The following is a 14,955-nucleotide window of genomic DNA, read 5'->3' on the forward strand; positions in this document are numbered from 1 at the left end:
GATGCAAAGTGGGGTTTTTTTTTTTTTAAATATAAACTTAGGAATGTACATACACTGATAAAAAGAGAGAAGAGAAAGGGAAAATGAGAAAATGAGAAAGTGCTCCCCATGGGGCATGGTCATGCCATGATCCCTTCTCCATTTTTCCCTACTTTCAGGATTTTGGGCATGTATGCACATGTGCTAAATGTGTTTTTCAAGCCTCCAGGTGTGGGACTCAAACTGCACAGTCAGCCATGTGGGATCCAACTGCCTTAACCACCAGACCACAGGCTGGCCTTAAAGTGATTTTGAATATGATTTATCACTTCTCTATTTGAAGTACGTTCTAAGGAGCTTTAGCTATAATTTTTTCTGTCTACAGCACCAATTCTTAAACTTTAAAAAAAAAAAATTAACTTTATTTTTCTTTTGACCAGAGAGAGGGTGTCAGAAAGCAAACTGCCAGGTCTGGTACTCGAACCACAGTTGGTCATGTGGGAATTCAGTGCCCTTAACTACCATGCCACCTGCCAGCCCCTCTTAGACTTCTTAAGTAAGAAGTTTTAGACTTCTCACTTCAGCCGAGGAATAAAACACAGAAACAAAACCTCACTCAGTTACATGTATAAAAGTAGATTACTAACAAAGTGTTTGATCTTATCAGTTATAGTTAACGTTGTTTAAATTTCTGTTAGCAACAAAAGCAGAAACATTTGCTACATGGTAAAATCAGGAATATTTTCAGAAAGTAGCTTGTAAACCCCAGGAAAGACTATTAGGCCAGTTAGAGATACCTTATGTTTAAACCTTGACAGATTGTGATTGGTAGAACTATTCTTCCAGTAGTTGATACTATGCAATAGAGAAGGAAAAATGGTCAGGAAAAGTTGGGCTCTTGGCTTCCTTTAATTTCAACTCTAAAAAATAAGGGTATGATAGTTTTTCAGAGTGTACTCAAAACTGAGTCTTTTTCCTCTCTTGTGCTTAAGCAAAGGCAGTGCACAGTGAAATAACTGCCAATGCAAAGTCCAGGATTCTTATTATATAGTATACTTTTTTTATTAAATAGCTATTTATTTTATTTTTTATTTATTCATTTATTGATTTTTAATTTGACCAGAGAGAGACAGAGCGTGAGAGTGAGAGAGAGAGGAAGTGAGAAAGCAAGCCACCAGGTCCAGGACTCGAACCCCGGTTGGCCATGTGGGAATGCCCAGTGCCTTAACCACCACACCACCCGCTAGTCCCAACCGGGTACTTTGTAAAAAGATTAAAACTAAAATACTATGTCTGTCTCTGCTACATGTTAGGAATGTTAGCAGATCACTTTTTTAGCCTCAGGTTCTGTGTTTGTAAAATGAATGGATAGTAGTATCTAAATGCTAAAATTTATGTATTTTGTTTTAGAGCCTGCTAGAAAGCAAGTGCTTATCAAGCATTTAGCTGATAATTGTTGTCATTAATTTCACATATTAAAAATTCTGATCACAGTCTTAGGGTGTGATGCCTACAAACTTGACTTGGCATCTAAACTGTTTGATTTATATTTGGTTTGATATAAACCCAAATATATGTCAGTTGTGTATAAAACATGCTTAGATACCTTAGTTCAAAAACAGTGGAATGATGTATGCTTTGAGAATACCAAATTAAATGGTTTATCTGAGTCTCCTACTCACTCTTGACCTTTCTTGGTGATTATTTTTAGCACCATAAAGTTTTAAGATTTATTTAATGTCTTAACACAGATAGAAATTTATACTTTTATTCATTTCTTACAACTGTATTTTAGGAACTTGAGTGTTGAGCTAATAGTGAATAATGAACACTATTTAGATCATGACTTAAACATTGCTTATGACATTAATTATATTTATAAACTTAAGAATTTTTCAAGACAGATTATAGGTGTTCCTATCCTTAAAAAATAACTTCAAGTGAAAATATATAATTAGATTTTTCTAACAAATTGCTTCCACGGTAGGAATCCTTATGCTAATTCCAATATATACTATTATTTTGGTATTACATGTATGAAAAAAGTGTGAGCAGTAGGGCCTAGATAACTTTTTTTTTTTTGGTAAAAATGTTTCATACATTGACAAGTATATAATCATGTTTGGTGAAAATATGTCAAATATGTTAGTTTGAAAGTATACTTTTACCATTTCAACCTGAAAGAATGCAAATTTATGTAATTATTATTAACCAATTAACTGATTTAGAACATATTATTAGTGAGTCTATTATAAAACATTTGACTCTTTGGTGAGTATTCACACCCCATGACAAAACCCCAAAAAACAAATAAAACATTTGAGTCATAGAGAAACTATTAAAAGAAGGGGCTATATAGTTAGCTAGGATTAAAGTCAGCCAGCTTGAAGGATTTAGATAACATTTTAGAGAGAAATGTTTATTTAGGTGTTGAACGATAGTGTTTAGTAATGGAGACCAGAAGTCTAAAGTTAGAGGGGCTTTAGGCTCTATTTCTTCCCAGCTATTGGGCAAATAACTAAACTTTGCATTTAGTTTTCTTATCTGGTACTATTCTATAAGAAAGTGGTGATATTATTAACTCTAATCACAGAAAATAAATGAAAGCTGGAAATAATTCTTTTAAAAAATGCAGGTGACTTTCTGCTTTTACCTGTAAGAAATATTCTTTTGAGCAACATGAAACATCCCTAATTCCATATAACTAGCTTGGTTGGGAGACAGTTCAGTGAAAGTAATGATTTCATTTAATTATGTAGAATGAGAGTGGTAAAGTAAAACTTTTGTTCCCAGAGCAGCATAGGGAATCTACTTTAAAGAAAATCACAAAGTAGTATGAATATATACTTCTAAAACACTTTGTCATTAAAAAAAAGTCTTTTCTGGTTTATATCTACTTTTAAATATGTCCTGATTTTGAAAAAAATTTTAAAAAGCGGACTCTGTTCCAGTGACTGAATTCAATCATATGGGTGGGGTACAAAGAAATTAATATTTTATAGTATTTTTGACAGTATTGCAATCTAAATTTTATAGTGGGTATGCTGTAACTTAAAATTTTAAAATGCTTCTTTTATTTCTAGCTGTGAATTTCTTTGGATAATTGATGATATTTATCATTGTACCTGGCTTTTACAAATAAAAGATGGGTGGATTATTTTCTCGATGGAGGGTAAGTTACTTTTCTTTATAGCTAGTTCTTAAGTCTAACATAAAAGTGTCACATAAAGCTGTTTGTAAAAAAATCTCCTTTGTAGAATAGCCATGAGTAGTAGTTTGATTTTATCTTTACTTCTATTTAATTTTTTTCTTGTCTTTGGAATTTTTTTTTTTTTTTTGAGAGGCTTTCACTACAGGGTGCGTGCGCTTGCCAGACAGAGAGAGAGAGACATAGAGACAGAAAGCGAGAAATCATCCCCCAGGGGGGGATGATCACGCCGCAATCCCTTTTCCTCCATTCTCCTCTCGGGATCTTGGGCATGCACGCACACGCGCCCGGTGTGAGTTTTAAGCCACCGGGTCCGGGACGCGAACCGTGGTCGGCTATGTGGGAGTCCAGCGACATAGCCATTACACTAACTGCTGGTTCCCGTCTTTGGAATGTTTTATGTGAACTTGGTTTTAATAATTCTACTTGTTCTCTGGGTGTCTAATGTTGCTGTTTAATCAAATTATTTCCCCTTAACATAATAGTTATTCTTATATCTGTATTGATGTACAAATATTTATCTTTTGTTGTTTCCTTCTTATACTGCTTAAATTTCAGACTTATTTGAAAGATAGTTGAAATTAAGTATTCTATACCACACTTATGCTTTTTACAGACTCTATCTTTTTAGTTAAAACTTGTCACAAGTATTTATTGAAGTCATAATAAATATGCTTTTAGGAATTATAAGTTTAATATAGTTAAAAGTGTAGCTAGATTGATTGGATAAGCCTTTAAAGGAAAAAGGTCAAATTTAGAAGTCGAAGATATGAATTATATTGAAAAATGACCTCTTGACTGTAAGAGGAGATAATATAGTTTAAGGCAAACTGCTTAATTTTTGACTCCTTATGACCTTATGATCATAGTCATGGAATATAGCAATACTTGGCACATAATTTAGTTTTTGGACTGTTGCTAGAACAACTTGTTTTAGATTGACATTGTATTGACCCCTCTCTCTTTAAAACCTTATGGCAGTTCTGCTTGAGTATCAAATTTATCTATATTCCTCTTTTGTCTTATTAGATTGAGCCATATGAAATTGCCAATATTCAATTGCTTTGCTTCACAAAAATGCCAATTTCATATGGTTCAACCTAATGTTAACAACTCTTAGGGGAACTACAATGAACTGATATTCATTACTCTCTTGGATTGTTGAGTATGTAATTGGTAAATATTTTCTCAAGTGTTATATGAGCCATTTTGGGTGTTCTCCCCTCCCCTTACATGGTATAAAAAATATCTTTGGCAGACAAGCTCTGCTGTAATGAAGTGTTTTTCTTAGTTGCCCCTTTAAAATTTGATCTTCAAAAAAGTACTTTGGAAATTAAGAATGAAGGTAACTTATTGATTTTGACCTCCAGAATCCTAAGTGAACTTTCAGCAATAACAAATCAAACCATCTTTAGTCTGATTTTTTTTTTTTTAATTAGAGCATGTGGGAGACACACAGAGAGAGGTTTTCTGATAATATCTTCCTGTATCACTATCCTTCTGCTCCAGCCTCCTAATTACCTGGGACTGGCGGTGCATGCCACTGGGTATGGACTATCTAAGTTGAGTGAGGAATCAAACTCTGGCTTTCCACATGGCCCTAGCCATCACAAGACAGTGCCATTCTGCTTGCATCACCTTGGCTTGGCCATGTGAATTCTTTACAATATCAATTCTTTTAAATAATCACATCTATGAAACTTTTTCTTGGGGGAAAATTGTTTTTCTTTATAGAAGTATGCTATAGTGAGGTTAGGAATGATTGAAGTTGAGCTATCAGAGTTGAAAGTCCTAATAGAACTAAGAAGACATTAAGTAGGGAAATGCTTAATTTTTAATCTTATAGGGGATAGCTCTGTTTATAACTTTCACTTAAATAAATCTTAGAAATCAATAAGAAAGCATATTGATTGACAACATTTGAAAAAACTTGATTTTGGATTAAAATATTCTTTTATGATTAGATAAATAAAAATATTTCTAAGTTTGCAGTAAAACAAATTTTGATGTTGCCTCTTAATTTCTACTTCTTTAACAGACGAAACCTTCAACTGTTGAAGTTCTAGAAAGTATTGATAAGGTATGTTCTTTATGAAGTATTTTAATTTATTTTAGGTGTTAAATATTATTTTAGTATATATTATTTGGGAGATTAAATTAAGTATGATAAAAGTAATTCCATTTACCATTACCACAAAAAGTATAAGCTATTTAGGATTAAATCTAACTAAAGAAGTTAAAGATCTCCACAAAGAAAACTATGAGAAGCTAAAAAAAGAAATTGAGAATGACACAAAAAAGTCAAAGGACATCCCATGTTCCTGGAATAAAAAACTAATATAATCAAAATGACAATTCTACCCAAATTAATCTACATATTTAATGCAATCCCAATCAAAGTGCCAGAGACATTCTTCACAGATCTAGAAAAGACAATCATATAATTTGTCTGGAATCATAAAAGACCTAGTATTGCCAAAGCAATCTTGCACAAGAAGAGTGGAGTGGGTGGCATCTCATTCCCTAACCCAAAAATATTCTACAAATCTGTGGTAATCAAAACAGTATGATATTGGCACAGAAACAGACAGGTGGACCAATGGAACAGAATATAGTCCCAGAAATAAATTCCCAAACATACAGCCAACGGATTTTTGACAAAGGATACCTGTCAATCCATTGGGAAAAGGAAAACCTCTTTAGCAAATGGTGCTGGAAAAACTGTATCTCCACTTGCAGAAAGATGAATCTTAACTCCTATTTCTCACCACTGACAAAAATCAACTCAAAGTGGATCAAAGATCTAAACCTAAGACCTCAAATATAAAACTGTTGCTGGAAAACACTGGGGAAGCTCTGGGAGACATTGGGGTAGGCAAAGACTTCTTAAATAAGATCCCCAAAGCACAGTCAATAATCCCAAATATAGACAAGTGGGATTATATCAGATTAAGAAGTTTCTGCATGGCAAAAGACACAGTAATTAGTGTGACTCGACAGCCCTCAGAATGGAAAAATATTTTTGTAAACTATGCATCAGATAAGGGATTGATAATCAGAATACATAAGGAACTAAAGAAGCTGTTTGGAAAAAAGATGAACCCTATTAAAAGATGGGAGAAGGAGTTCAAAAGAACACTCACTAAAGATGACATATGAATAGCCAGAAGGCACTAAAAGACATATGAAAAAAATGCTCAACATCCCTCATTGTAAGGGAAACCCAAATCAAAACCACAATTCTATACCACCTAACCCCAGTCAGAATGACTAAGATAAAAAAAAAAAGAAAGTGATAAGTATTGGCAGGGATGTGGTGAAAGGGGAACTTTCCTACACTGCTGGTGGGAATGTAAATTGCTCCAGCCACTATGGAGAACAACTTGGAGACTCCTCAAAGATCTACAAATAGAACTACCATATGATCCAGCAATCCCACTCCTTGGTATCTGCCCAAAGGACAGAAGAATTCCCTTCCTTCCTTCCTTCCTTCCTTCCTTCCTTCCTTCCTTCCTTCCTTCCTTCCTTCCTTTCTTTCTTTCTTTCTTTCTTTCTTTCTTTCTTTCTTTCTTTCTTTCTTTCTTTCTTTCTTTCTTATGTTTTTGCTATAGGGTGGGTGCACTCACCAGGAAGACAGAGAGAGACAGAGAGACAGAAAGTGAGAAATCACCCCCTAGCGGGGATGGCCACACCAAAATCCCTTCTCCATTCTTCCCTTGGGATCTTGGGCATGCATGCACACGTACCCAACGTGAGTTTGAGCCACCGGGTCCAGGACTCAGACCATGGTCAGCTACATTGGAGTCCAGCGACATAGCCATTACGCCAACTGCTGGTTCCCAGAAGAATTCTTAATCAGAAAAGTGCTTGCACATCAATGTTTATTGTGGCATTATTCACAATTGCTAAGACATGGAACCAACCCCAAACAGATGAATGGATTGAAAATGTTTGGCACATATACTCCATGGAATACTTCTCAGCCATAAAAAACAAGACCCTGGCTTTTGACAGAAAGTGGATGAATATGAAAGATTTACTGCTGAGTGAAGAAAGCCAGGCTATGAAGGAGAGACATTGTATGTCTCCACTTAACATATACCTAGTGCCTGCACTCTGTGGCCCAAACTGAATGACTAAAGGATACAGAAACATAGTGAATGGTTGTGAATACCAGATACAGTGTGGGAAGAGGGTGGGTGAAGGAATAGAGTCTGAGGAAAGACATTAAGGAGAAAAATAGGCTAGTCATTTATGGGACAAACAAATGGATTTTTATCTATTGAATTTTATAGTATTGTCAACTGGACTGGTGAGAAATGTACACATGTTGGAATATTCATTTTGCAAGCTAAGGATCATGTGATTGAATGTATAAAAGAAATTGAAATTTTAAAAAAAGGAAAAAATTAAGTATGGGAATTTAGAGAACTTTAATGTTATATGATAGTAAAAAATAAAATCCAGTCTATCAGTGACTTATAAAGTCAATATCAAGTAATAGAGTCATTTAGAATGAGATTAGATCTATGGCATGGTGTAAATCAGTATTACAGATAGGATAAAATAGATTATACGATAGTCTGTAACAATTTTTATTAGTCTACAGTATTTTCACACCTTTTATATTTTCTATCACTATAAAAGATGATTATCCTTGGGAATATTGAGAAGTGATGAATATATTAAAGGAATCTAGTATGAGTTAATGTTTTAATTTTTAAAGAAGTTTAATTATTGCCAGAGGGTGTATGCACTTGCCAAAAAGACAGAGAACATGCACCCACAAAAAATTGGGTGGTCACACCACAATTCCTTTCCTTCATTCTTCCTGTCAGGATTTTGGGTATACACAGAACATGTGCCTACTGGGTTTTCCAAGCCACCAGGACTGTAATTTGAACCATATTCTACCATGTGGAAAACAGCTCCCTTTATGTGCTGATCTCTGTGGCTGGCCCTTCATTTTATTAGTTCTTTTTTTAATGCCAGAGTTTTTTCTTTTAGACCTTGAACAGTAGAATTATTAGTTGTTTGACTCAACAAATATTATTTACTGATGCCAATTTCATTTCTCTAATTTTTGCCAATTTGTTAGGTTAAAAACAGTATTATTATTATTTTTTTAATTTGCTAGATGATGTATATACATCCTTTGGGGGATGGCTATGTATGTCCCAGCCCCTTCTCCTCCATTTTTCCTTTCAGGATTTTGCACATGTACACATATGCTCCTGGAATGTTTTTCAAGTTACTGGGTCTAGAACGTGCACTGTGGAGTCAGCCATGTGGCTCCTGCTGTCTTAACCACCATGCCACCGGCTGGCCCAGTATTTAATTTTCTATTTTAAAAAGTGATTTGTCAGGCACCAGCCAGGTGGTGTAGTGGATGAGGTAGCTGGATCCCACATGGCTGATTGTGTGGTTCGAGTCCCAGATCCAGAGGCTTGAAATACATGCCAGTGGTGTGTGCATGCATGCCCAAAATCCTGTGAGGAGAGTGGAGGAAAACTGATTGAGGCATGGTTATCCCCTCTGGAGTGAGAATGCTCTCTCATTTTCTCTCTCTCTCTCCTTCTCTGTCTCTCTCTGGATGAGTACATGTGTACCATAGCAAATTAAAAACAAAAATAATAAATAAAAAATTTAAAGAAAGTGATTTGTCAGAATATTTCTTTTCATTTTTAGTGTTCTTTTTAGTATTAGGTTCTGTTTATAATAAAAGGATGTTGAATTTCATTGATTTTACAAAAAAAAAAACCCTCTATTATCTGTTTAACTTTATTTGCTTATTTTTAAATTGACCAGAGAGAGAGAGAGAGAAAGTGAGAGAGCAAGCCGCCAGGTCTGAGACTCAAACTGTGGGTGGCCATGTGGGAAGCCAAGTGCCCCAACCACTGTACTGTCTGCCAACTCCAATTTTATTGATTTTAGAATTGTTTCTATATAATCTTTTTGTCATGTTAAAAAATTTTAACATTTTGGTTTCTTTATGAAGCTTGAGATTTAATAACACAGAATACTTTTCTCTTAACAGGAAATTCAAGCATTGGAAGAATTTAGGGAAAAAAATCAGAGATTACAAAAATTATGGGTTGGAAGATTAATTCTATACTCCTCAGTTCTCTATCTGTTTACATGCTTGATTGTATACTTATGGTATCTTCCTGATGAATTTACAGCAAGACTTGCCATGACACTTCCATTTTTTGCTTTTCCATTGATGTAAGTAAATTTTTTTTATTGGTCTTTTCCTTTTCTGACCAGTTTTAATGTATCATATTTCTTTTTATTATGAAATAGTAATGACTCAGGTTGAATAAATTTGGATTTTTATTTTTACAGCTTAAAAAGTTTCTTTAAACATTTATAAGAATTGCTTTAAATCTTTATGACATATTTGAAGGCTATTACCTATTGATATTAGCAATAATGGCTCTATATGGCAATGCTTTGTGATTCTCTAATAGATGGTCATGCTCCCCTAGGGACAGTGGACAAGGATTTGGGATTAATGGTGGGTAAGAGAGGATTTGTAAAAACCAAAAGAACAGCTGCTCAAATGATTCTTAATATATCCCATTTATCCTAACTTTCTTCCTGTTTTTAATCCCTGTTATAAGGCACTTGATCCTTGTTATAAAAACATTTTATAATATAACACTTTACAGGAGATTTATTAATATTTTGATTGTGAATTTTGGGAGACAATTAATCAAAAAGTTGTTCATTCAATTAGCAAATGTTACGATTATTGGTTGTGTAGACACTGAGTCGTAATGATATATGGTACACAAAAACAGGACATTTCTGACTATGAGTTTTTAGACCACATACATTAAGTGGTGAGTGTTAGGAAAGAGAAGTGCAAAATCCTATGTGAGCATTTAATGGGAATTAACCCAGTCTTGGGTATGGTTGGGGGTCAAGGAAGAGCCTCTCTCCTAGTTTTTCATTGCTGCCACATCTTTAGCCGCTTAAAATATACCCATTTATTATACCAGAGTGCTGTAAATCAAAAGTCAAAGGGCTTGACTGAATTTTCTAATTAGAGTTTCACAGGCCTTAGTCAAGAATATCAACTAGCCTGAGTGTCTGGGAGGAGACTCTGCTTCCAGGCTCAGTCAGATTGTTGGCCTACTTTGGCTGCGTCTCTTTGACTTCCTATTCTGTTCTTAGCTGAAAGAAAGATTTGCTTTTAAGAGTTTAAGTGATTACATGATACTCACCACGATAGTCCAGGATAATCTCTCTATTTTAAAATCAACTGAATAATAACCTTAATTACAACTGCAAAGTCCCTTCACTGCAGTATCTAGATTACTGTTTGATTGTATAAGCAAGGGATGGAAATCTTTGGGATGGCAGAAAGTATGTCTTTAGAATTTTGCATACTAGAGACTCTCAGTGATGTTTGAGTTTGAGACCTGAAGGGTGAGTTTATCTTAGGTGGTGGGCACATTTGAAGGCCCTGATATAGGCTAGAGGATGGTAGGCTTAAAGAATTTAAGGAAGACTAATGATTAGATTACAGAGAAAAGACAGGGTATTTCATGTGACCCGATAGTCTATGGAAGGGAATTTATAAAGGCTTTATTCTAAGAATAATGAGAAGCCATTGTAGCCACCAAGACTACAGTATGAGGAATAAATTAAAGAGGAATAAGAATGGATCTGGAGGACTAGCCAGGTAGCATGATGGTTAAAGCTCCTGGATCCTACATGGCAGATTGTGCAGTTCGAGCTCTGGATCCAGCGGCTTGAAAAGTACTATGGGCATGTGTGTATGCATGTCCAAAATCCTGAGAGGAGAAGGGGTTATGGCATAGTTGGCCCCCTGGGGGGTGCTTTCTCACTTTCTCTGTCTCTGGCAAGCATATATGTGTTCTGTAGCAGAATTTTTTTTTTTTTTAAGAATGGATCTGGAACTGGAAGTTAAAAGGTTATTATTGCTGTGTAGGAGAGAAATGATGGATGGTAATTGACACTTGAATGTTGGGATTAAAGAGAAACAGATGGGGGGACCAGCAGTTAGCGTAATGGCTATGTTGCTGGACTCCCATGTAGTCGACTGCAGTTCGAGTCCCATACCTGGTGGCTTAAACTCACGCCAGGCGCGTGTGTGTGCGTGCCCAAGATCCCGAGAGGAGAATGGAGGAGAAGGGATTGCCGTGTGGCCATTCCCCCTGGAGGATGATTTCTTGCTTTCTCTCTCTCTCTGACTTTTTTGTGAGTGCACACGCCCTATAGCAAAAACCTCTCCAAAAAAAAAGAGAAACAGATGGGCTGAATGAAATAGATGGATGAAGATATTTAGAAACTATACAGATAAAGCTCATTTATATGTTGGGATGTTTGGTTGATGGTGGTATCATTTACCTAACTAGGAAGCAACATGAGGAGAAGCAGATTTGATGACCCACTGAGACTGAAATACTTGTATACTTTCTAGATGAAGTTGCAAAGTGGACAGTTAAATATGATGCTAATGAGAGAAATTTTAATGGAAGATAAAATCAAAGTCATCATCTAATCATTCATTATACTGGGCATTTGTAGAGTTTAAGGTATTGGACTAGACTCTAGCGATGGAAAAAACAGTGGCACGATCTCTGTCTTCATTCTGCTGTGTTTGGAAAGATAAACAATAGAGATGAGTAAACAAAGAAACAGTTATTTTTATAGACAGATAAATACAATGAAGAAATTAAGCAGTATATTGTGACAGAAAAATGCTTTTTTTTTTTTTTTAAGTTTTTTTTTTGCCATAGAATGTGTGTACTTACCAGAGAGGGACAGAGAGAGATAGTAAAAAGGAAATTGAGAAAGTGGGAAATCACCCCTGAGGGTGGGGATGGAAGGCTGTTCTGAAATCCCTTTTCTTCCATTCTCCTCCTAAGAATTTGGATATGCGTGCACATGCACCTGGTGTGATTTTCAGATCACCGGGTCTAGGATTTGAACTGCGCTTGGACATGTAGGAGTCCAGTGCCTTAACCATCACGCCATCTCACCTCGTCTTGTTCTCATTTGTGACCTCATTCTCTCGCTTGACATGGCACCTTCTGTTTTTAAGTACTTAAAAACTCACTTGACCTGCTGGCCCTGAAATATGCTACTTTAGGATAGAAATATGCTTGTCTCTCTTGAGGATGTATTTGACTGGAGAACTAGAATAAGAGGAGGAACCAATATGGAAGGAGTTGGAATTTATGAAAGACTATTTGTGTATAGAGAGAGCAGAAAATGGCACATATATCCATAGAGAGATATGAAAGGATTACCTCCAAAATACTTATGATCATTTTCTCTAGATGGTGGAATTCAAATAGTTCTTTCTTTCTATATTATTGGATATTGTTAGAGTTTCTTTATATCAACATGTTCTTCAGATCTTAGAAACAAATACAAAAGCCCAAGAATTCAGGGAAGATCTTTCTAAGAGAGAACATAAAAAGTAAAGACAGTAAAGTAGGAGAGGATATGACTTACCTGAGGGCTAAAAAGATAGATAAGTCTGGAATGCACAGTGGAGAGAAAGAGTGATTGATAAAGTGGAGATAAAGAGTGAACTTGGAGAATTAGACAGGATCAGGATCACGAACGGTTAGGAGTTTGAATTTCATTTTGGATAAAATTGGAAGTTTATAAAGATGTAGAGTGAGAAGGGAATAATGAGATTTAATTTAAAAGGCTCATACATGCTGCCATGTGGAGACTGGTAAGAGAACAAGAACTGAAATAACTAGGAGGCTGTTATAGAAGGTTGATCTAAAAACGAAGCTGAATTGGACTGCCCTTTCACACAGGAGAATAGATGACTTGGAAGTACCTTAGAGGTAAAGTTGCTACAATTTGATTGGAGGAAATAGGTTATGGAAAAGGAGAAATCAAGGAAGATGTTTAACTTTTTGGTGGATAGTAGGCTCTTTTCCTTTGGGACTAATATAGTAAAACATTTTGTTTAGTTTTTAGTGCATGGCACCTTCTGTTTTTAAGTACTTAAAAACTCACTTGACATCCTTTTCCACACAAAATTAATTTTCTGATTATAAAAGATTTGTATTTAGTTGAAAAGGATGTCTGATGGGGAATTCTACTGTGCAAATTCTAATGGTTATCCATAAATTGTGTTCTAGCAGATCTGCTGTTCTGACTTATAAGAATTTTTTTTTTGGCAAATAAATCTTACACTAATAATTCTTTAAAACTAGAAAACTTAATTTTTAAAAAGAATTATTTATTTTTACTTATATTTATTCATTTATTTATTTTTTAAAATTTTTACCAGAGAGAGAGAGAAGAAAGTGAGAAGGCAAGGTCCAGGACTTGAACTGTGGTCAGCCATGTGGGAGTAGTGTCCAGCTCCTTAACCACCACACCACCTGCTGGTCCCCAAAAACTTAATTTTAAAAAAAATGTAGTTCCATCAGTTTTCCCTAGAAAATAGGTGCTCACTACCAATATTTGGCATCATTACTGCTTGACTATCATTGATATGGGGCTGTCATCATGGGAATAACCTCTTCACAAAAGGACAACCACCATACTTGGGTACTCAGTTTTGGTAGGTAATAAAAATCATAAAATCATTATTTTTATTATTTTACTTTACTTATTTATTTTATTTTATTTATTTATTTATTTATTTTTGAGAGGTTTTCACTATAGGGCGTGTGCGCTCACCAGACAGACAGAGAGAGACAGAGAGACAGAAAGCAAGAAATCACCCCCAAGGGGGATGGCCACGCCACAATCCCTTCTCCTCCATTCTCCTCTCGGGATCTTGGGCATGCACGCACACGCGCCCGGCGTGAGTTTTAAGCCACCGGGTCCGGGACGCAAACCGTGGTCGACTACATGGGAGTCCAGTGAAATAGCCATTACGCTAACTGCTGGTCCCAAGAATCGGTTTTTTAAAAATTGTTGGCTTTTATTCTCTTACTCTTTTCCTTAGACTTATTTTCTTGTAGTTTAATTGAATGCTTAATATATTTATTTGCATTCTTTCTTTTTTATTAACACAATACACTGTACATATATTTGAGGCTATGATATTTTTGACCACTGCTTTAGTTTTTATACCATAGGTCTTGATAGGTAGTGATTTATTAATTTATTTATTTATTTGGTATTGCGATGTTCTTTTTGGGGGATAATAATTTAGAATTATTTTCAAGTGGCAATTATGTATTTATATGTTGCTTTTTGGTTTTAGTTATTATTTCTAGTTTTCTTGTATCATTTTAGAGAATGTTGTTAAATAATACTTCTACTTTGAAATTATTGAATTTTTTGTTGTTTTTGGTGGCATGCTATATATGCTTCATGAACAGTTGAAGATGCAGTCTTTTTACATGTACACAGAGTTTAATGTTATCAATGAGAATTACATTATGTTGTATAGATCTTCTATATCCTAACAATAATGTATTTTTTCCCTGTTTTTTTTTTTAGTTTTGCTTTATGAATATTGATGCTTTGCTATTTTATGCATGTATTTCCAACAGTTAAATCTTCATTGTAAACACATCCTTTTTAAAAGAACTCTTTTAAAGGATTATTTTATTTAACTTCATTTATTTATTTATTTTAATTTGACCAGAGAGGGACAGAGTGAGAGACAGAGAGAGAGAAAGTGAGAGAGGAAAAGTGAGAAAGCAACCTGCCAGGTCTGGGACTCAAACCACAGTTGGCCATGTGGGAGTCCAGTGCCCTCAACCAATCTACCAACCCCCCTTTTAAAATAATTTTTCATTTTGTAATAA

At 35.1% G+C, this 14,955-nt stretch overlaps 1 protein-coding gene across 3 annotated transcripts in view; it reads left to right on the forward strand.

Annotated features, from left to right (window-relative positions):
* The first annotated feature begins 3,060 nt into the window (after nt 1–3,060).
* The window catches only part of LNPK (lunapark, ER junction formation factor), an 84,905-nt gene continuing 73,010 nt past the window's right edge, over nt 3,061–14,955 (forward strand). For all 3 annotated transcript variants that reach the window (XM_006151107.3, XM_006151109.3, XM_006151108.2), the window contains exons 1-3: nt 3,061–3,151; nt 5,226–5,267; nt 9,225–9,412. In XM_006151107.3, the coding sequence (XP_006151169.1) occupies nt 3,125–3,151; nt 5,226–5,267; nt 9,225–9,412 (257 nt within the window). In that variant the 5' untranslated portion in view covers nt 3,061–3,124. The remainder of the gene's footprint in view (nt 3,152–5,225; nt 5,268–9,224; nt 9,413–14,955) is intronic.

The sequence above is a fragment of the Tupaia chinensis genome, unplaced genomic scaffold, assembly GCF_000334495.1.
Source record: "Tupaia chinensis unplaced genomic scaffold, TupChi_1.0 Scaffold000314_1, whole genome shotgun sequence".
In the NCBI taxonomy this organism is placed as follows: domain Eukaryota; kingdom Metazoa; phylum Chordata; class Mammalia; order Scandentia; family Tupaiidae; genus Tupaia; species Tupaia belangeri.